We start from the raw sequence: 23,964 nt of genomic DNA on the forward strand, positions 1-23,964 counted from the left end.
GGCCTATCTAGGAGAGAATCCAAACAGCTAGCAAATTTCTGCTCCATATCAGGTGTTATAGGCAGCCTTGCTGTGTGGTGTAGGCAATGCTTTCTGTACCCAGGAGTCTCAGAGCTGTATTTTACCTGTATTGAAATATTTGAATCCTTGTGTGATTGGTGGGTTCAGATAAATAATTCAAATGTGTGTGAGGTGAACTTGTACTGTGATATACAGTTTGTGTGTGCATGACTGTGGCAGGTGGGCTGTGTGAGAGCTTTAGTCTAGGCTGCATGGTCAGACATTATGTTGCCTGTGTGGGCCTGTCTGTGCCCCCAGTTAATATAAACCAGTGAAGGGCGTCACTGTCCCCTTGTCCTGCTCCTCCTCCCGGTGCCTGGGTGCTCTCTGCAAGGCTCCTCTCTGGCCCTCCTCCAGCCCCAGCTGAAGGGTCACTGGCCCATCACAGTTCATCTTTCCGCACAGAACAAGTGGCTAATCACATTCTGACTTCACCCCGCTGTCAAACGAGCCAGTGCTGAATTTGCATCGATCAGCCAGAGAGAGAGAGGCAGACTGGCCCTTGCAACCCCCACCCCTCCCCACCCCACCCCACCCCACCCCACGCTCCTCGCTGTCTGCTTTCTGCCTCTCCATCATCAGACCGAGCTTGTGACCTGGCATGGGTGCTGTCACCATGGCGATAAGTCAGCGGGCCCTCTTGCCGTCGTCTGGCTCGCCTCTGTCTGTCCTGCCGGCACGCGCCACTGAATAAATGACAATGAATGAAAATCATAATCATTCTTCCGCTCACAGCCATTATGGCCCCCATTCCCCCAGCACACATTGTCAGGATACCTGTCTGTGCTCTGGTTCAGAGCGCCAGCTATTAATAATCAACTCTGCATGGCTCCAGACAGCATGGGAGAGGGAGGGAGGGAGGGAGCGAGGGGGAGGGAGAAGGAGGTGGAGAGAGAGAGAGATAGAAAGAGAGCAAGAGAAATGAGCTTAGACTACTGTATCATGGATGTTGATTTACCATTTGGTGGCCAGGCCATACTGTGGTGTTTTTCCTCAGTGTGTGGTGGCACACGACTGCTATCAGACGTGCTGGACGGTTGCCATACTGCCAAGGGAACACGGCACAATAAAACCGGCTAAAAACAGCTCTGCAGCATGTGCCCCTGGAGATCTGTCTGACTGTCCACTTTGGGGCCTGTGTGTGGCATGTGGGCTCTCCCTAACAGTTCTATCAGCAGTATGGGGAGGGCCTCTTTCACATTCCTGTCCTGTCCGTGGGAAAGTCTTCAGTCCTTATAGACACGGTATAGAACGTCCAATGAAGGATTGTTGTAGAGGAGTACGAACCCCATTATGAATTTACAGACACCGACTATTCAGGTACACTTTGTCAAGATGAATCAATCAATCAGTGTCAGACATAATATTGTGTGATTCTGCAGCAAAGTCTTTTCTCTGCCCCTCAGACAAATTTAGGAATCTAAATTCCCATCTGATTTGTTTGTGAGTTTGTTTTCCAGCTCACAACGTCCGACTAGAAGAAACGTAGCCAGTAGCGTTCCAGCTCTGGACTGATTTAGCTGGATCTCTGGCATTCTTATCAGCTCTATTGCCGTTGGAGCAGTTGGAACAAGCAGTGTGAGCACAGCAATCACGACCGATTGAAACATGTGCTCTGAGTCACTATGTCACATGCGACTGAAAACATTGCAGTATCTGCTTTGCTTTACACCTCTATATAAATAGAGATTAGAGATTAAAATATTGTTAAATCAGCTGAGATTCGCTGAAACATGGAATAAATAAATGACCCTCTTATTATAGTAGTGAGGTTCTAGTAGCAGGGAGCAAACACACAAATAGACTTTGATATACACAAATATATACACAAATCGCTTTGCATAAACGTGCCTGCTAAATGAATACATCAGGTAATTAGTATAAATAGTTTTTTTATCCTGAGCCATTGCTTTAGAATAGTCAATAGTCAATAGTCACAAATCTGAATAACGAAACCTGTGTCATCCGCACTGAGCACAGACTCTCCACAGAACTCAGCTTCCCCCTCAGCTTAATAAGAGCTTGGCTGTTGAGAGAGTAGCTGTGAGAGTGGCATCATTTGCTGTGTTCCCCATACCTCGCTACGGCTCATTACTGCATTGCTCTATGCGTGCAACGGTGCAGAGACTGCGTTCTGTTTTTGTGGCAGGCCATGGGAAGGAAGACAGACAGAGTTTGGTCAGAGGACGTGTGTGTGTGTGTGTGTGTGTGTGTGTGTGTGTGTGTGTGTGTGTGTGTGTGTGTGTGTGTGTGTGTGTGTGTGTGTGTGTGTGTGTGTGAGAGAGACAGAGAGGGACAAAACGGAGAGTGTGGGGTGTGGGAAGAGAGCGTGAGTGACTGGGCTAGTCAGGAAGTGTTCATGGCTGTCTGTGTGTGTGTACGTGTGTAGAACTAGTCAACTGGTGTCTGTGTGGGACAGAGATCAGAGGTCAGTCTCCCTTATCTCCACAGTGCTCCGCTGACCACAGTCTGCGTCATTAGATATCACACACACACACACACACACACACACACACACACACACACACACACACACACACACACACATTCTGACCACAGTTGAAGGGAGCCTGAGCCTGGCGCTGCTGATGCTGGACTTTCCTTTTAAATGCTGTCTGTTTATCCGGGAAAGCTGAGTCTTCTGGACACTGGGTCTCCACGGCCAGCCGCAGGTCATTAGGAATGGAGACGGACATCAGACTCAAACCACACAGACAGAAACACACACACACACACACACACACACAAAACACACACACACACACACACAAACACACACACATAAACACTCACTCACTCACTCTCTCACTCACTGTCAGTTGGCTTATTTCAGCTCCAAGCCCTCTCGGTGGAGCCGGGGCTGCACTGAGCTCCAACACAACACAGTGTCCCCCTCTCTTAAATGTAAACTATGCCGTATTGGCAATTTCCTTACTGTTTTCTCGGTTTTTGCTTCTTTTTCGCTGGCTTTGTCATGATGAATGTCTGAGAAACTCCATCGCTACCTTTTTCTAGCCGTATAGTCTAGCTGTATGTGTATTTGAATGCAGTACAGCAATTTGTTACACTCGTTATACTTCCTGACACTGAGGCCGTCGGCCCGCCGGCCCACAGTTGCAAGGGTGGTTTTTCCGCTCACAGGCGCTAGGGGGAAGCGAGACGGCCACCATTCAACCCAAAAAAAGTCATATAACCAGCGAAAAAACTTGCATATTAAGCTAAAAAACCTGCATAGTGTGCCTTTAATCAGAGCTTGAGTCATGTCCAGTCAAGTGAGCTGTTGGAGAGCCAGTGTGAGTGTAGTTATCAGGAGCGCTCGGCCTCTCTAGTACTGCCCGCCCGCCTGCCATTGGAAAAGCCTGGCCTCCTGTCATCATACTAGAGATAGATAGATAGATAGATAGATAGATAGATAGATAGATAGATAGATACTTTATTGATCCCCAAGGGGAAATTCAAGGTCTCAGTAGCATACAGACGTCACACACAACATGCACTTTCAGCAGAAATGGTAAATATAAGTATAAACATATAACATATAACAAAACTCCAGTGTACAATAGAGACAGTAGAAGATAAGAAAAACTAACAAAGCAAAATACTAAATATACTATATAAATTAAATTAAAAAATCCACAGTGTGCTTGAGGGTGATCAAGCATGAGACGCTTGTCATCATACTACTCTCAATCAAAACTACAGCCAGAAGTAGAAATCCTATTTTACAAAACGTACGTTTGTGAAGTCTCTCAGTGTCATCCAGCCATAGAAACACTAAATTCTAAGATGCTTTGTGCGCACGTCTTTTCCCAGGTGGCCTGTGGACGGTGTTCACACTAGGTGGAGCCGGTAGCAAACCTGGGCTTGACCAGGAACAGAACCCTCTGCCGCTGTCCAATCAGAGCCTGCTCCTTCTGCTCGTTCTAGCCAATTTGACCGATGGTCCAGAACTCCCCAATGCCTACAGGCAGGCTGTCACGTGCTTCAAGAATACACAAGGTGAGTCACCTGGATCTCCCACACCTCCCTGCTATGAAAAGCTCTTAAAAAACATGTCCTTTGATAAGCTTTTCAAAAAAAATGTCCTTTCACACACCCTAAACACATAGACACAAACTATACATTAGCAGCACTATTTAAATAATGATATGTTCTTATTGTGTGTGTGTGTGTGTGTGTTATTGAAGACACTTCATCCATGCCGTCACCACAACCACACACCTTCCAGATCAACTTCAACAGTCTGTACACGGCGCTCTGTGAGCAGCAGACGTCTGACCAGGCCACGCTGCTGCTCTACACACTCCTGCACCAGAATCAGAACATGAGAACCTACATGCTGTCCCGCACTGACATGGAGAACCTGGTGAGCACACGACACGCACGCGCACGCACGCACGCACGCACGCACGCACACACACACACACACACACACACACATATGCGCATACCTACCCCCTCCTCCACCAAGTCATTTCTTTTCTATCCCTCTGGTAAAAAAAAAACCTCAGGTTTCCTTCCACCTGACCTGCATGTGCCTTTTGAATCAGTGATAATCTTATAGAATGTCACCACTATACTATATGCACTATGTGCACAGATCCCAGCACAGTGAAGCCACTCTCTAAAGCAATGCTTCAAAACAGCATCTCCATTAGACCACCACCTCCTGCTGTTGCTGCACTGCCTCTGTGCTCTCCCTTATCAGCTGCAGTCATATCAAAAGCGGCAGAAACGCTTAGAAATGGCCGCCCGCATGTAGGTGGAGATCTAGCGGAATTTCCTGTGCTTGTCCAGGACTGGGTAGTTGTGCCGTTCTACGAATTAATCTCCGCCTCTCGCAGAAGGATATTATTATTGTCTTGAGTTGTCTTACATAATCCCTTACTGGCCAGGTAAACTCTGACTACCTGAACGTGTTCGCAAATAGTTGTGACATAATATGATGCTAGAATGTAGACTTGAGAGATTCTGAATTTGGGTTGGGGACAGTGGCAGGCAGCAGGTTGTATTGGAAGAGGAGAAGTTTCCTCCGCAGCATCACAGATTTGACTGCTTGTGTTACAGTTTTTCTCAGTCGCTTTGGTGCATTTCTCAAATCAGAATTCACATCATCTAGTCGCTTTGGCAAATCATAAAAGCAATTTTTCATTATTGATTGCTTATGACATGGTGGTCAAAATGCATTCTACTTGTTGTTTGTGGAATAGTCCCAACCCCAAAACTTTTAGGCATTAGTTCATTGTGTGTTCATTTTCAATCAGTCTTCAAAAACCTCACCCATTTTCACTATCTTGTCCTTAAACAATGGCACAGGGACTTTTCATTCTGAAGGCATAAATACTTGCTTTTAAGACATGAACTAAACATTTTTTGCAAGTTACACACTTTTGCAGGTAATCCACTGTATGGATTTTGAGAAATGCACAGAAGCAACTGAGAAAAATGGTAATATCTGCCAAACAAGAGGGTCATCGCACAGACCATATGAAATGCTGAATTTTATAACAGATCAAAATGCAGTGTAAATTGTCATGATACCCATCTTGCCAAATATAATATTCTGATGGCAAAAGCTATTAAATGTACGGTCAGACTCTCCATGTCTTTAATAACAAACATTTAGTTCTAGTTTTATGTGTGTTCATGCTTGTTTTTCTGCCCTTGCTTGAAAATTGCTTTTAGTCATGCTCAGTCATTCTTTGAGGATTGTATTTAACCTATCATCAGCATCAGTAAACAGCCACTCAAACCACCTGGCACTTATAAATGTATGCGAGTACTTACAAAAAAGATTTCTCTATTTCCTTGAACTAAAATAATACATGGTCCTGGGAAAATGCACAAGGGAAATGGGTCAGCCGTTCCACAACGTGGTTTAAAGTGATGGGTGTTTTAGAGTGTTGCACAGACATTTCTACAATGGCTGGCTTCATACATGATGCTTGTTCATGAATCTGCATGAGAAACCCAGTTACCTAGTCCTAATGCAGACCTCTCCCCACAGGTCATACCCAGTCCTAATGCAGACCTCTCCCCACAGGTCATACCTATTTTAGAGATCCTCTACCATGTGGAGGATAAGAACTCACACCATGTGTACATGGCCCTCATCATCCTCCTCATCCTCACGGAGGATGACAGCTTCAACCGCTCTGTCCACGAGGTGGTAAGTATTCAAAATTATGCATATTGCACACACACACAACCACAACCACACACCGTCTTTCTGACCATTGCTGTCTTTATGGAAATAACCTAAAAATATTCAAACTCCAAGTTTCTCTGTCTCCTTCCCCCTCCTCTCTGTTGGTCTATCTCAAGCAGTTCTGAAAAGTGCTGTTGTCATGGGCAGTGTTTGTGTAATCCCCTGTTGTCCTACAGACTACCTACACTTATTCCATGTCTTGCCTTTTCAAGCACAATAGCAGCTACTTTAAGACAAAAGGGATGGGTGGGGACATCTTGTGTTTTACAATCCATTATATCCTGATAGACAGCCTTTCTTAGTTCTAAATATTCTTTTTTTAAAGATACACTTTGGAATAGTAAATAAATATGTTGTGTTACTTCAATGGTCTTACCCACAGTATTGAGTGTTTATCTGATTTGATGTCTGAATCCAATATGATTGCTTTTGAATCCAATATGATTCTAAGATGATACTAAGCCCTAGTCAGGCCAGTGCAGGTGATGCACCTCTTACTTCATGTACCACTTCTGTTCTGTAGGCCAGAGTTTCACAAATGTTTTCTCTTGCGGCACACTTTTTAACATGAGAACATCCACCATGATATTATGCATTCAAAAGCCACAATAAGTTTGTTACTGTTTATTGCCCCCTGCCACCAATAAACTCTGATATTTTGACACATAATGTTGGAAAGCCACACATGAACCCATTCTGTAGCTCAAGCAGCTGTGTTGTGCAGTGTTTGAGGTGTGATTGGTTGTTAGTTGCACATGTGCAACATTCCTGACCAATATGGTTTCAAGGAATATAATCAAATGTGCAAAACGGTAGATTAAATACAGTCAGGTTTAGAAGCAATTTCATGACATGCAAATTCAAATGAATTTCAATTAAATGAATAGCCTACAATTTCAGTGAAATTGTTAATGATTACTAAGGGTAAAGGGAAAAAAAACCTTAGCACACACCTGGCCATGGGAAACATGCTGTAGGCCTTCACTCCACACAGATATAGGAGACGGTCTGTGTTAGGATGTGCAATAGCTGAAAACTGGCTCAAGTTTTGTCTGTTGGCTGCTAATGTCACTGCATATTGTCTTAAAAACAGCAGGTCAGAGTGACATAGATGTGACTAGATATTTGACACATTTTTAGACCTAACAATCATATAGTATACTGTTTTTGTGCCAGGTCAGTGTTTTATTTTCCTTTTTGCTTGGTTCTATTTTGTTGTCTGGCTAAGAATTTAGTTACGGTAAAAACGCCCCTGCCTGTCTATGCTTGGTGCTACAGTAGGGGACTCTCCAGGGCTTATCTGTGGAAAGCCAGAAGCCAGCCATCATTAAATATTCACCTCAGTGGGGTAGTGACAATTTGTCTTCCTCTCTCCGCTCCTGTGCTGATGCATCTTCATTAGCCAGTATGTGGTCATTTTAGTAAAACACACACAGATCCATATGTCTTAATAACAAGCTTTTTTATGTTTCTAAGCACTGCACCCATTTTGCAGTAGCTGGAGTACGTACTAGACAGCTACACAACATACTTTTATGCTTTGCACAAACTATTTTGTTTTGATACAGAGTTCGCTGTTTGTAGTAACATAGTTTGTAGCACAGCTCTGTGTGTGTGTGTGTCTGTCTGTCCAGTGTTTACCCTAGAAATTTTTCCAGCAGCATTATTTAGTCGTAGGAAGCTAGTGGGGTCCCGAAAAACTGATTGAGAGTTGCATATACAGCGGGGAAAAAATTAAGGATTGAGCATGTCAACATTTTTTTCAGTAAGTATACTTCCAGTGAGGCTATTCGCATGAAATTTTCTCCAGACGTTAGTATTAACTTAGGTAATCCACACATATTAAAAAATCCAAACATTAATGTCCATAAAAAGAGTTATGAGTAAAAAAGTTCCACGTTTTCATATCAACCTTAATTAACGAGGTGTTGGATTAGTCTGAAATAAATCACGCCTCTTTCATAAGGCCACCTTGATTTAGAACCTTTGCGCTGTGGGTACGACATAAGCGGGAATGGGAGAATGCGCGTAACTGAAAAGTTCGTAACTGAAAAGTGCGTAACTAAAGCGCTTTAAAAAAGCTTATGCGCAATTTATGCACAAATAGGAGAATTCACCCCATAGTTTGTATGCTTTGTGTGTGAGATGCACACACTCACCCCTCTTCCCCTAGTTTTCAGTGTTTTCTTTCTCATTTCTGTTTTTAGTATGTTTGAATATTCTCTCTCTCTCTCTGTCTCTCTCTCTCTCTCTCTCTCTCTCTGTCTCTGTCTCACCCTATTTTCTCTGTGTCTGTCTCTCACTCATGTTTACTCATTGACCTCAGAGTCAGATAATGATTGCTGCTCAGGAGCCACTGAACTCTGAAATGCCACCACACTTTTATGAGTGTGTATACACAATTGTTGTAGTTGTGGTGAGACTGACCATAGGCAATGTAGTGTGCTCTCATTTTTTCCACATGGCTGCACTCCTTTTAAAGACTTTTAAATCTTTCATTATTCAGCTGACTAACTCCTCCTTTCCATTGAGTTTAACTCTTGCTTTGTTTTCCTCATAGGTACTAAAGAACATCACCTGGTACACAGAGCGCACGTTGACGGAGATCTCCTTGGGCAGTTTGCTGATTCTGGTAGTGATCCGGACCATCCAGTTCAACATGACCCGCACCAGGGTAAGGAGCTCCCTCTCTGGAGAGAACTGGTAGTTGTGTTATCAGACTGGCTGTTGTGCAGTTTGACATGTTGTGCTTTGCCTTGCAGGATAAATATCTCCACACCAATTGCCTGGCTGCCCTGGCCAACATGTCGGCCCAGTTCCGCTGCCTGCATCAGTATGCAGCTCAGCGTATCATAAGGTGAGGCCTCGCACACTCTCACACCTAGGGCCCTCATTTAAACAATGGGCCAATTGCTTCATGAACAAGCAAAGTGTTTTCTACATGAACAAAGTTAACACTTTCACGTGGGAGCTTTGAGCAGATCCACCAATGATTTTGCTTAGGATCTTGCCCAATGTTACTAAACTAGCAACCAGATTTTAAAAGATAATAATGACACAGTAATTTTGTTTTAAAGTATTAATTTCTTAAGAAATACTACACATGTGATGCTGTTTATCTCATTTGTAAATGGTGCACTGTTACTTTAAGCCCATTGTGTGCCACTGTCCACACATTCTCATAATGATCTTTTTTTAGCCCATTCCTATGGCTAGTCCACAATTAAACATTGTTTGTGCCAATTGAATAGCGAAATATTAACAATTTTAAGCATTAATTAAGTTGGCACAAACAGCTTTCATTCCTTTGGAAATAGATGCATGTATGACATGATGCTTGCTTGACATTTTGGATCTTAATGGAGAGGACTCGGAAAAGTATCATCTTTATGTAAATACGCTGTTGGTGCATTTTGACATTGTAAACGTTTTCTAACAAGAGTGCAAATCAGTTTGCAGTAAAGCTTTACTAGTTATTAGCTAAATGTTGGTCGCTTTCTGTCTCTTGGTGCACACACAGGCGAACGATGGGGGGGGCAGCGCAGCACTGAACTGTGCTCTGACTGGCGCTTGTTCGCTTATTTTTTTTTTTTAGTCGCTGGAGGGAAAGCATCTCTGGGGTGACTGGTCCACTATCAGGAATTTAGTTTTTGACCTCGACATGTCAAGTCGCCACAAGTCAAAGAGGCAAAGTCCGAAATAAGTCTCGAAAGTGAATAGTCCTCGAGTCCACATGTCTGCTAGCAACCAGATTTTTAAATCTTAGGGCCCTAATTTAAAAGATGGCCAAAGGGCATAACCAGGCAACAAGCAAAGTGTCTCTTACAGGAACTAAAAGCATCACGTGAGGTGTGGGAGCATTGAGCTGACCCACCCATGTGTTTGCTTTGGGTCTTAGCTGTAGCAAAGTCCTTTTAGGCAAGTCCCTCCACTTGGCGGCCATTTGACAACGCTTTTTGGGCACTCGTCGGGCATCCATTTTGGTAAAAATGCGCGTGCGCAAGGCTTCACGACACCAATCTTGCTCCAGCGGCGAGATCACAACACATGATTGGCACGATGTCTTCACAACACACCATATGATTGGCTCAATGTATTCACATCACACCACATGATTGGCTCAATGTATACACATGTCGACGCTTTGGTCGAGGAAGGGGGGATATGTGTAGACAACGGCCATATTGGCGTGACAAACTAGCCCCATGCATTTCTATGGAGTATTTTTTGAGTGCTGTGTCTCCACATTAGAAAGTCTCTGGCTGTAGTCAGACGTTAGACTTTGCTCTTTGCTCCTCATTTTAATTAGGTCTCTTAGAAGACAACAGAGATCTGTACATGCATATCCCCTTAAATGCTCATACACACAAACAAACACATTTGCACACATGCATTCTGTCATTCACGCCACGCCATACAGGCGCACATGCGAATAAAACACACACTAATGCTCGCAGGGAACATTGGGCCAGGCGCTGGTCTGATCTGGTTTGAATTGAGATTTCTGTGGTGCTGAGGAACTTGCCAAACACACAACAGAGGGAAACTCGTGTCACATTGAGACTAGAGTGAGGAGGAGAAAAACATATGGCTCCCTTAATTATGATGATATTCCTATTTATTTTGTATTCTCTTCTTGTGTTTCCCAGCAGGGTCCTATTTTAAGTCAGGTCAGAATGTTAAGTGGTGGTCTGATTGGGGTGCTTGTGTAAGGATTGTTCATTTGGTTTATTGTTCTCTTGCCCTCCCACCCTTACCACAAAACCCTGAGCTATTGTGTTGGGGAGAAACCCAGAAGCCAAGATGGCAATCCACAGTGATTAGGGACAGTGGGGAGCTGACAGAGAAATGGAGCCCCTTGTCTCACCCTTGGCCTGGCCCACCCTCTCTGCCAAGTCTGCACTTCGTACTTTTATCTTCAGTTATACCTGGAACAAAGCAGCAGAGTGCCTTTTGCACCTCAAATGCAGAGCACACAGGAACTTCAGACTGAGTGAGTCTCATGTTGATATACTTTAGAGTTACAAAACTAATGGCTTCTTGTTCTGCCTTGGCTTTTCTCACATATTTTTTTTTTTTTTCTTTTCACGAAACCAGTAATACACTCCATGTCTGAGATTGGCCAAACTCTAGCTCACCATCTCACTGATGCATCAGAACCTCTGTTCACATCACCAGGAGCCAGCCACTCCCACACACTAGGCAACCCTGCCAACAGAGTCCTGGCAACAGCCCTGCCAACAGAGGTTATTGCTCTGCGTCAGTCTCACTGCCTCACTTTGACAACTTAGTCTCCCATTCATGCCAGCAGCTATGTTAATGTTTATGGCTTAATATGGAAAGGTCAGAGTTCCTGGGTTTTTTCCCCTTTATGGTTAAAAGTATAAGTATATAAGTATATATACTTTTTTGATCCCGTGAGGGAAATTTGGTCTCTGCATTTTAACCCAATCGGTGAATTAGTGAAACACAAACAGCACACAGTGAACACACAGTGAGGTGAAGCACACACTAATCCGGGGCGAGTGAGCTGCCTGCTACATCGGCGGCGCCGGGGAGCAGTGAGGGGTTAGGTGCCTTGCTCAAGGGCACTTCAGCCGCGGCCCACTGGTCAGGGCTCGAACCGGCAACCCTCCGGTTACAAGTCCAGAGTGCTAACCAGTGGGCCACGGCTGCCCTCACCTCAAGTAGCATTCAGGTGAAGCTTTGTGTACTTGGACTGTGGCATGTGATAGATATTGTTATACCAGATCATTTTTGGATCTCTGTCTTTCTCTCCTTCTGTCGGTCTCTCTGTGTTTTTATATTTTTCAAGACCTTTTGGCATCGACAAAACAGTGCATAAAGTGGATTTAAATACTATATAGATAAAATCCATACAGTCTATCACTCTGATTGTGCTCTCTGTGACTCCACAAAGTGGCTGTTTCTCATTGTGGACATGCTCAAGCACAATAGCTGGCGTGGGCTGAAATGGTGCCGTCGGCTGTCAAGGGAGAATGACCTCATCTTTAAAATGCAAATGTGACAGCCTCCTCAGAATGGAATGGAGTATTTCCACAAATCTGGCAAGCCAAGAGAAATCGCCCCACTCGACCGTTCCCCTGTCCTACCCCTCCTGCTCAGGTGTGGCTCTTGGCAGAGTTATGGTGCTTACAGTTAAGTGTGTGTGTGTGAGTGGGGTGGGGGGTGGCCATGATTGTGTGTGTTCAGTACCACCGTGCATACCCCAGTGTGCAATAAATCCTGGTGTTCATGTGACTATAACACAGAGAATAAGGCTCCTGCATCTCTGTGCCTGCACCAGTTTATCTGGGTGGACTATGTGTGCCCCAAAAACCACTCACACTCTTAACCAGTGTGCCTTGAGAGATCAGAACACCAAAGAACACCAAACAAAACAAGCTGTTAGTTTTATGTTTTTGGGAGGCTGCTTATTTGCGAAATGCCAGTGGCAGCTCGGTTGATTGTTGATTGTTTTCCTCAGTGGCGGCGGCGGCTGTGATTTCTGGGAAAATTGAGCCGTTTGGCTGATTTACTATTGAGGAAGGCTCTGTGAGCTGGCCTGCGGGGCCCATCAGTGCTGCAGCACCGAATGCGAGTTGGCCAGCCTCGTAATGACTTCAAGCTGCCGGAGGAATCCCCTTCCTGTGGGCAGACTAGCCGTTCCTTTTGAAATATGAATGGCCAGCTTTGTTAGTCATGAAGCCTGAAGACAGTCTTTCAGGATGGGGCTGACTCAGGACCACACACTCCGATGGCTGGCTCTGTGTGTGTGGGTGTGTGCACGCGATGCACACAGAGTGCCCCCATCTCTCTGCTCTTCCTCACTGCTTGTCATGGGTCCTCTGAGCCACATGCTCGTCTGCAGTCTTGTCCTTTTCTCCTATTCCTCTCCCGCTCCCTCTACCAGCATCCCTCCCTTTCTTTTTTCCTCTCGTGGGCTGTTTCGGCGACCACAGGAAGATGGGGAAAAGCCAACTTGTTTCTTGCGGCCGTGGGCTGTCTCTGGTGATTTATGAGTAATAGCGCCACATGGCTGGTTCTGAGTGTTGGGCCCTGGGCTCTTTCTGTCCACTGTGCAGACCCAAGTGCCTGCCTATTTCTGGAGGATGAGGTGAGGTCAGGGGCATCCGCAGGCTTAAGCCTAGCGCCGACACTCCCAAAGTCAAGGATGTTCAGCCGCCCCACTGGCACGAGCGTGTGTGAGGTCGTGTATGACATGGAATTCATGGGAGACTCAGGTAACGTCATCACTGCGTCAGTGGAATGATGAGGAATGTCAGTCCCTTGGCTTCCGCGGTAGCTCAACATTGGCTCTCCACAGGGGTGTGCTGCTGTTCCAAGAGCTCTGGAGCTAGAATACGCATGTAGAGGAGGAAAGGGGGGTTGGGTTGGGTCTGAGTGTGGCTCTCTGCCAACATCATCCTGTTCCTCTGGACCCTCTTCACACACAACAGTTTTGCTTTACCTGTAGACTACATGTATGCCTGTGTTAGTGTGTGTGTGTGTGTGTGTGTGTTTGTGTGTGTGTGTGTGTGTGTGTGTGTGTGTGTGTGTGTGTGTGTGTTTGAGCTTGTACTCAGCTCTTGCTTCCATCTCTTTGTACTTCTTCCCTCATCTCTAGGGTCTCTTTTCTTCCATAGCATTTGCATAGCCTGGGGTTCTGCCAGTAGCAGGCCTAACTGCATGTACATCAGTAAAGTGCATATGTGCTAACAGCTGCAAACAAGCCCTTGTGCTAGCCCGTGTTATTATAGTGCATGAAAATGTTCTTCCTAGGCTCTTATTCTTATTCTTCTAACGCAGTTAATGCAGCTTCAACCGCTTAACGTAGAAACTTCATTCAAACTTTGTTACGTAGGTCTTACTTGTGACATCCAGGCTTTGTATTTTTCATCTTTGTAACTGTTATACTTTTTAAACTATTAATTAAAAACTACTTAAAATGTCCCCATAGACTTAACATTGGGCTGATGACATCACAATCGGGCTGTTAAGAAATTAGAATCCTAGGCCAGGTGGCCAGGCCACCTGCACCAACTGTCAGTTTTTCAGGCTTTAAGCATATAATCTCATCAAAGATTCTATAGTTAACTAAGATGAATCATAAGACGATTCACCAATGGAACGAAATGGCACTAGTTCCGGACTCCTAAATAGGCGTGTCAAAACATAAACTTTTCTATGAATAAGCAGTAATAACATAAACATATAATTTTGTATACTATTTTACAGTCATTGTTTGTGTGTGATGCCAATGAAACACTCTTTCGGACACGGAATGAATAATTTCATTTTGCCCCGTTAACCGAGCTAGCTAGCTAGCTAGCTAACGTTAGCACAGTAAACGGAAATGAAATGGGAATGTTCGCTAGCTAGCTAGCAGCTAAGAACTTTGGTTAAACTTATATATTGTTGCAAACAAACCTGAAATAACATATGTTCAGCAACTTTGGTAGTCTACTAGTTCTAGCAAAAATATGTTAGGTTAGTTTATCAACCATCTCTGAGTCTAGAGCCTCTGAGAACAGGTGGCTGTGCACCAGAGCTTTGAGGAGACAGTGACAGATCACGAACAAAGCTATTTTTGTCTTTATTTGTTTCATTGAAAATACAATTTCAATGTCGGAATGTTAGGGAGATATGTGGCTTTTAGAAAATGGGTTCAAAACTTACATTGCTGAATGTAGGGCTAAGGGATTGGTCATATTCCGTGAAACATTTTATTTCTCCCATAGGAATACATAGACACTGGACCTCCCGCTAGACTCCTAAATGGGTGTGACAGCTTCGAACCCCACGTCACAACGTGCCAGAATTTACCCTCTTATGAATCGTCTCGCTTTATCAACCGTCTCTGATCTCATTGTCTTAAGACTACAGATCCTGTTCCACTGCTTCTTCTGTCCACAACTGTTTCAAAATAAAAGTCCTCACCACAATAATTCATTGTTAAACAATTTAACCATTTAAACTATCCACCTATTTAACTGCAATTCCAACTATATTAAACCACCACCTACCTAGCAACCAACATAGCAACCACCTCAAGTACCCTAGCAACAGCCTAGCAACCATGTCAAATACCCTAGCAACAGCCTAGCAACCACTTCCACAGGTACAACCTAGCAACCAATATAGCAACCAATGAGTTTAACCTAGCAACCAGCATAGCAACCACCACAACTAACCTAGCAACAGCCTAGCAACCACCTCAAGTACCCAAGCAACACCATAGCAACCACCATAACTACCCTGGCAACAGCCTAGCAACCACCTCAAGTATCCTAGCAACAGCCTAGCAACCATGTCAAATACCCTAGCAACAGCCTAGTAACCACTTCCACAGTTACAACCTAGCCACCAATACAGCAACCAAAGTTTAACCTAGCAACCAGCATAGCAACCACCACAACTAACCTAGCAACCGCCTAGCAACCACCTCAAGTACCCTAGCAACAGCATAGCAACCACCATAACTACCCTAGCATCAGCCTAGCAACCACCTCAAGTACCCTAGCAACAGTCTAGCAACCACTTCCACAGTTACAACTTAGCAACCAACATAGCAACCAATGAGTTTAACCTAGCAACCAGCATAGCAACCACCACAACTAACCTAGCAACCACCATAGCAACCAACAGAATTACCCAAGCAACCAGCATAGCCCCCACTTAATTTGGCCAACATATGCAAAACAACCAACATATGTACGCTAGCAACCCTATTGTAACTATATCTGCATTATTTATTTTTACTCTGTATGATATTTTACATCATATTTTTTGCATTTTCATGCACTGTATTTCCTTCAGGAAATGCTTTTCTAGTTTATTTTGTCAATGATATAGAAGCCAACATTAAATGACCTCATCATCCTCTGAGATTGAGTGCAAGTGTTGGATCAGCTTCTTTAAACTTGTTTTGCACTTAGTAGTTAAACCCTGGAAATGGTCAAACCCCAGTTTTAAAGGTCAGCAAAAGCATTTAACTCTATAGTTAATTTGTTTAGCTTGTTCACAGCATTTAGTATGACTCATCACCTGCTTTCTGCTCTCTCTCATGATGATTGCCCTTAAGCAGTTGTTCTCAGTGTGGGCCAGGCCCGACTAGTTGGGAATAGAGACATAACAAGTGGGGCGCAATGAACAGAAGGATTTCTTTTTTACATTTGCCTCTGCATCTGCTACTATACCGCTGCTACTAAACCGCTGCGTCGACGTTTCTTCCGTGATTTGGGAAAAGCCCGTAAAAGTCCTGGCAGGAAGCGATTACATCAACGTTTTTTGGTATATCCAGTTTTTAATATTTTTTTCCGAAGTGTTTACAACTTAGTGTTAACTAATAATTGTTGCAAACTGGACTACCAACAAACTATTAGTGCATTTCTGGATCTACATCCTTTTACTTTTACTTTTACGGGCTTTTCCCAAATCACGGAAGAAACGTTGACGCAGCGGTATAGTAGCAGATGCAGAGGCAAGTGTTATTTAAATAAACTCCTTAAAACTCCTGGTGCACAAACTTTCTAATGCCTTGTTATTGGACTAAAGGTCATAGTTGTACTACTGTAGAAGTTTTGTACCATTTGGGGCATTATTAGTGGGGTAATTTACGAGATAAAAGTTGGTTCCATTACGACTGCAGAGCGTCATTAGTTTCTGACAGCGCTACTCGACCAGGGTTCGACCAAGGGAAAAAAGGTTCTGGGAGGATGTTTGGCTCGGGGTCATGGTGCAAATGACCCTAGGGTGAAATTACTCCGAACCATCACTTTAAGCTAACGTGTGCTTCTAACTTAGCCACTGAAGGCTGATAGGCTACATTGTGCACATAAATCATGACAGGGGAAAGAAAAAACATTTTAATATGATAAATAAATGGTTTGGTTTGTTTTGACAAGCAGCATGTCAGGTTGAGTGCCGTGGCTGAGTTGAGAGGTGGGGATATGTCGTTATAAAATTGCCGGCTTCGTACCTACAGGCGTCTACACGGCGAACGATCGGTTTCAGTCTCCTAAACTGCCGGCGTCGTGTACACGCAGGGCGTAACCGTTAACAAAACCTCACCGGTTTCACAAAAAACGGCGCCGTGTAAGTCTGAGGATGTGACTGTGTCTTTTTTATATAAACCCAGAGAGATGCTGAGAGAGTGTGTGTGTGTGTGTGTGTGTGTGTGTGTCTGTCTGCCTGTGTGTGATCGAGAGAGAGTGGGGGAAAGGGAGACAGAGACAGACAGAGAGGGGGTGTATGTGTGTGTGGGGGCGCGCGTGTGCGTGTGTGTCTGCGCTCTGCGCCGATGGCCAGACAATTTGCTCTCTCAGTAGGTCAGCCTGACACAGCTTCCAGGCACTCTGTCTAGACTAAACATGGAACAATGGAACAGGCTGCCTCACAGCCCATTGCCAAAACAATGGCCTGATCTGCCACAGCTCCCCATCAGTCAGTGACAAAGTGAACCACCCTGGATTCCAAACTCAAGCCCAGGCCCGGCCAGTGCCCGTGTTCCACCTGTCTGCATTCAACCAGTAGAGAGAGATGCTGCGCCTGTTTTATACGTGATTTATTTTTTTACCCTGTATCTGGGATTCTGTAAGGATTCTTGAATGGTTTTTGGGTCTTGTATTGCTTTTGTGTAGCAACACATATATGGAAAAAACCTCCATAACAGTTCTAACAGTGTGGACGTGTGAGAGACATCAGCTTAGTGTAATTGGGATTTGTGCATCTCCAATACAAACAACTCTCCCAGGGCTCACCGCTCTCTGAAAGTATGGATGGAGTTGATCAGCACTGTAACATTGGGCTGCAGAAGTCTGTCTTGACATGACCCAGTTAAAAGACTCTTCAGAGAGAGAGAGAGAGAGAGAGAGAGAGAGAGAGAGAGAGAAAGAGAGAGAGAGAGTGAGAGAGAGAGAGAGAGAGAGAGTTCATGTGTGTATGTGAGTGAAGCATGCAACTGAAGGCCAGGCATGGGAGGCATGATCTAGCTGATGGATGAGGGGCCATTATTGTAGCTTAACACCGCCCTCCATCAGCCTCACACAGCTCTGTCTGCCATTGCACATATTACACACACACACACACACTGTGCACTCTGCGTGGTTGCCACTGACTGAAGGTCAATGACTATCGACCACATCTCCTGCCTCAGCAGACGGCTGATGGCTAAAGTGTCAGAGATGGGTGGTGGACTGAAAGGAAGATCCTTCCTCAAGCAATTTATGCTGGAATCAGGATTCCCATGGTCATGGAAAGCCTGAGGTATGTTCAACTTTCTTGAGCAGAGTTGAACGTTCACAGCTTACATGTTTGTTTGGTAGATACGTTTAAAACATTCCGAGTCAGCGGTAACTCTCTATCCAACTCCCAACAGATTTGCGGAGAACTACCTCCTCAAATTGCTTGCGACTGTGAGAGTTCGCAAACGTTAGTGGAAAACTCAAGGCAAACAGGAAAATAGCTCTTTAGAATCTTTAGGCAGTGACGGGGTGGGCGGACCTTTGTGACAGAGGCGTAGACGGGCGGGCTAAGTAAATCCCCGCTTCAGGGATGAGGAAGAAGAGAGAACAGAGATGCATACTAGCTGTCACTTTGCCATGAAAGGGTTTTATTTTTTTTGTGAAAACAACTTGTAAATGTGCATCACATTATGAATGTGCATCACATTATAGAGTTTAACCAAATGGCCGCAGGGGGGTCTTTAAAATAAAACGATTCACTATTTCTTATAGCAAAGATGAAATATAGGTTAATGATATAGGTTAAATAGGTTAATATATAGAAATAATATGCATGGAAGATAAAACTAATCTACTACTTATAAAGTAATATTATAATACTAATGTAGCATATAAAACACTTGCAAATCAACATTATCTGTAATAAATAAGACCTAAATGCTTGAATGCAAACATTTCATTATTAATCATCATTAACAAGCTGTCAGGTAATGGCTACTTTGCTATTTAAATTCAGGTCTGTTATTTATAAAGTGTTATCAAATATTCCTTTAACAGAACATCTTGCACTGAGAGCTCATGAAGCACAGCAGTGCTGCTACAAAAACCTAATTCTGTTATTGTACTATTGTACTCTGGATAATGTTTCTTTATGCAAATATTTGCAGAGTAATGATGGTCTCTACTTGAGTTAACTAGACTATTAGAAAATGAAAAAGGTTGTTTAGTAATTAGCCCCATCCTGTATGTGTAGGCTGTGAAAGGTCATGGAAATTTCATTAAGTGTCCTTGAGAAGTCATGGAAAATCTTTGAAATGTTGTCAATGAAAATGTGTGGAAACCCTGTGGAATGTTTTTGTGGTGGGTGGTATGAGCCGTCGGGGACAACTGGTTTTGATTAGAGGAGAATGCCGGGGTTTGGATGTAGGCACCCACAGAGCTGCAGCAGCTCCATCTCTGCCTGATCTGTTGACATTGATCAGTGCTCTAGGTGTGCGAAGGGGACAGGTGCATGTTTTCAGCTTGTCATATGAGAATTGACCCACTCTTGCATTTGCCAAGAGCTGGAGTTTGACTATCCTGATAAAATGCTGGAGTTTGACTATCCTGATAAAATATCAGTCTTAAGAGCTTTTGTGTGTCATGAGACGTGTACCAGTATACAACTTTGCCCTGTTTAAGTGTATCACCCACTTTGTGCTTTTTTTATTCTAACCTTTGGCCATCCATGTATACTTTTTTGTTCATGACCATATTAGTCGCTATCCCATTATCATGCATGAACTACTGGCTTTAAACCTCTTTATCATAATGTGTCCCTATAAGCCCCATTTCAACATCCCTAACAGACACACATCGACTAAACTGAACAACTGATCTAGCACATTTAAATTAGGTTTGTACACAGCAAATGAAGGATGAAAATAATAGTCTACATGGGGAGGTCATGTGGTCTCTGGTGATGTAGCTGTTGTAGTTGGATGTGGGTGAGGGAAGCATTGTCCTGATGCTGCTCACAGTTAGAATATTGTGGTCAGACACACCAGTGAGACCAGTACGACCTGTCTGCACCGCAGTGTTATGAGCCTCACAGAAGCCCTGATGCAGCCTTCACTTCCCATGATTTAACGCCATTGACATGTTTGCTACATTATTTACATGGTTGTTTTTTTTCTCTCTCTCTCTCTTTGTATTTCTCCCTTCCTCTCTTTTGTGTCTCAGTTTGTTTGCACTGCTGTCGAAAAAGCACAATAAGGTGCTGGAGCAGGCCACCCAGTCACTGCGCAGGCCTGTGGGCACAGACGACGGCGCCGCTCTTCCAGACTACGTGAGTTGCTCCTCCACCCACCCCGTCTCGTCTCTCCTGGTGGGCTCTCCCGTCTCTCTCCACCCCTCTTGCCCTCTCCACCCCTCTTGCCCTCTGTTCTCCTCCCCAGTCTGGGTGCCTGCTGCCCCCCTGAGGAGACCAGGGTGAGTGGGGCTCCAGACACCCCAACATGTGCTGTCCCAAACATACACTGAGGATACCTTGGATAGGGGGAGAAAAGGGGTGTGTGTGTGTGTGTGTGTGTGTGTGTGTGTGTGTGTGTGTGTGTGTGTGTGTGTGTGTGTGTGTGTGTGTGTGTGTGTGTGTGTGTGTGTGTGTTGGGGGAAGGGTTGTACCCTCAAACCTGACCTTTTGGAAGGCGTGTAGGGAGGTGTGTGGGAACAAAGAGCAGCAGCGCCACCAGACACACACACACACACACACACACACACACACACACACACACACACACACACACACACACACACACACACACACACACACACACACACACACACACACACACACACACACACACACACACACACACACACACACACACACACACACACACACACACACACACACACACACACACACACACACACACACACACACACACACACACACACACACACACACACACACACACAGACAACCATGTCTGGACTGAAGGCAGGGGTAGACGGAAGTCCCCGTGGGACTTGAGAGGCAGTGGGGGCAGGCAGCCAGATCGAGGACAGAGGAGGGGTGAAGGAGGGGGGGTCAGAGCAGGGTCAACCTTGGGTGTGCGCCGGGGCTGCTTAGGGGATGTTCAGCAGCAGCAGCAGAGCACTACTGAAGGGGTTTGGTGTGTGTGTGTGCGCGTGTCAGGGGATGTGGGGCGTGCTTCCACACATCACAGAGACTGAACTGACACAAGGAGGTGCCAGCCACAACCCCCCCTCATCCACGGCCAAAGCATGGAGCATGACTGGGGGGGTTTGTGTGACAGGCGTGGGTGAGGTCAGAGGCGTGCTGGGGGGCTGGTAGACCTGGAGGGGTGCTGGTTGGGGGAGGGGAAGAGGGAGGTGTGGAGCAGACGGCTGAAGTGGCGAGACATTTGTCTGGAGTCTGGCTAGCCTGATTAGGCTCCTCACGTACACATGGGATGCCCCTCCACAGACACACACACAGACACACACACAGACACACACACACACACACACACACCTCCTTTGTTTGTCTTTCCTTCTCTGTTTCCCTCTCTCCCCCTCTCTCTGTTTTCCTCCGTCTTCCTGTCCTTAAATGTCATTCATTCTTTCATCTCAACTGTCTCAGGTCATAGCACTCAGATTCACAACACACTATGCAGACACTCCATGACGATGATAGGATTCTGAGATGCTTAGGTGAACAGCCATTTTGCTTAGTCTGCAGTAGTTTACACAAAGGGCCTCCCCAGAAAAGAGAAAATAATGACCCTTTTACCCAAAACAATTCTTCTGCAAATATCCTCTCACCCAAACATGTATAGCACTACGTTTTGTGTCAATCTGAGGATGTCTGTCTCTGTATGGATCGTAGAGGCAGAGTGTGCTTGGTCTAGAGACCGTGGAGACGGCATAGGCTGGATGTTTTGTGTGCCACGTTCTTCTGATTCTTCTGACCTCTCTCTCTGGAACAACTCTGTCCACTTCCTCCGACTGCAGCTCCTCCTTCCTAATATGTGTGTATTTGTTTTGTCCTATTGCTGTTGTTTTTGTCTGTATTGTCAAGGTGAAAACTGCTCTCCATGTTCCTCACTGATGAAGCATATTTAACTTTCTGGGCAGATTCACACATTTCGTTAATCGTTTGCTAATGTTACGCAATGGGGCATATGGCAACACTAGTGGGTATGTGCATATTTTAATAGACATGTTTATGCTAACATTTTTGAACATAATGTGCAAATTAGATGTTCAAATGATTGTTTTTTGAATGAAAATTTGAGTATCATCTTTGGCAGCTACACACACACACACACACACACACACACACACACACACACACACACAAAACATGATACTCTGACTGGTTGACAGGAGGACAGGAATAGTTTCCTGGAGGGCAGGGTGACAGCCCCTACTTTGCCATTGTGAGTTGAATTTTTGTTGATATCTGCACGGAACACACATATGGACTCACACGTACACGCACACTCCCTCAGCCCCACAAACATGCACACATACAAACAGCAGCTGCTCCTGGGACACGAGGGTTGCCATGACTCCCTGTGTGGCGCGTGGCGCTAATTAAAGCTGACTGAATATGTGTATGCCTGCGTTTCTTTGTGTGTGTGGTGTCAGGGTTGGGGGTTGTGTGGGCCGTGCTTCCTCACATCACAGAGGCAGAGACAGTGATGTTTAAGTGCGTCTGAGAAATGTGGAGTGTGTGTGTGTGTGTGTGTGTGTGTGTGTGTGTGTGTGTGTGTGTGTGTGGGTGTGTAATTAAAGCTGACTGTTGAACAGGGGTGACAGGCCACCTCCAGCGCTGCATGGGGAACCTGTCCCTCTGCATTATCCTCATCAGCGCCTCTCAGCACCCCCCCCCCTCCCCTCCCCTTTACTCATTCACCCTCACCCTCCTTCCTTCTTCCCTCCACTCCTCAACATCCTGCTTGTTCATTCATTCATTCATTCATTCATTCATTCATTCATTCATTCTTACACTCCTGGTTTAATTCTTGAAAATGTCTTGGCCTACAAGTTCTTGTTGTTTGCTTTGTGTGCTGGAGAATGTTTCTTATGTGCTTGATGTTAGCATGCTACACATATCCCTATCCTCAAACTAACCCCAGAACCTAATCTGCCATTTGTATGATTCCCTCTTGTCCCTGTAACTAATATGATATTTGTCATTTCAGTATAATGTTTCACTTTACACCAGAAAAAAAAAACACAAACACAGATGGGAACTCCTGGTTGGTCTGACATGGAATGTCCCCAATCTAATGTTCATAGATTGTTCATTTGACATACAACATGTCATGCTTCCCCCAGCATGCTGCAGCTTTGTCTAGGAGTGCAGGTTCATAAGATTCTCTGACTACCACAGCTTTATTTTTGTTATTTAAAGTAACATCACTCTGTTAACTTTTCTTTCTACCGGCCTTAACTCCCCGAATACCTTAGGAGAGGTTTGCCTCCACTGGCAAACAACCCAAGGTGTGCATTTACTCCACAGCGATTTATGTATTTATTTATTTATTATTTTTCTTTTTTTCTTTCCATTTTTAAGCATTAGTAATGCTTAACTCTCTATCTAATCTTATGCTTCAACTTTGTGTCTGAGTTTTTTTGCTCTGCTCTCAGGCTATATTAATAAGGGCTTTAAAAGCAGACTGAAATGGTGTGTGCTGTAGGGCTTACCCCAGAGGATTAGCCCTGTGAGCCACATGTGCC

General features: G+C 44.7%; 1 protein-coding gene across 1 annotated transcript in view; it reads left to right on the forward strand.

Moving 5' to 3' along the window:
- The window catches only part of dym (dymeclin), a 76,092-nt gene that overhangs the window by 30,553 nt on the left and 21,575 nt on the right, over positions 1-23,964 (forward strand). Inside the window, exons 9-14 of the mRNA XM_048258628.1 lie at positions 3,874-4,059; positions 4,248-4,426; positions 6,104-6,229; positions 8,829-8,942; positions 9,031-9,125; positions 20,455-20,560. Of these exons, the coding sequence (XP_048114585.1) occupies positions 3,874-4,059; positions 4,248-4,426; positions 6,104-6,229; positions 8,829-8,942; positions 9,031-9,125; positions 20,455-20,560 (806 nt within the window). The remainder of the gene's footprint in view (positions 1-3,873; positions 4,060-4,247; positions 4,427-6,103; positions 6,230-8,828; positions 8,943-9,030; positions 9,126-20,454; positions 20,561-23,964) is intronic.

The sequence above is a fragment of the Alosa alosa genome, chromosome 12, assembly GCF_017589495.1.
Source record: "Alosa alosa isolate M-15738 ecotype Scorff River chromosome 12, AALO_Geno_1.1, whole genome shotgun sequence".
Taxonomy (NCBI): Eukaryota; Metazoa; Chordata; class Actinopteri; order Clupeiformes; family Clupeidae; genus Alosa; species Alosa alosa.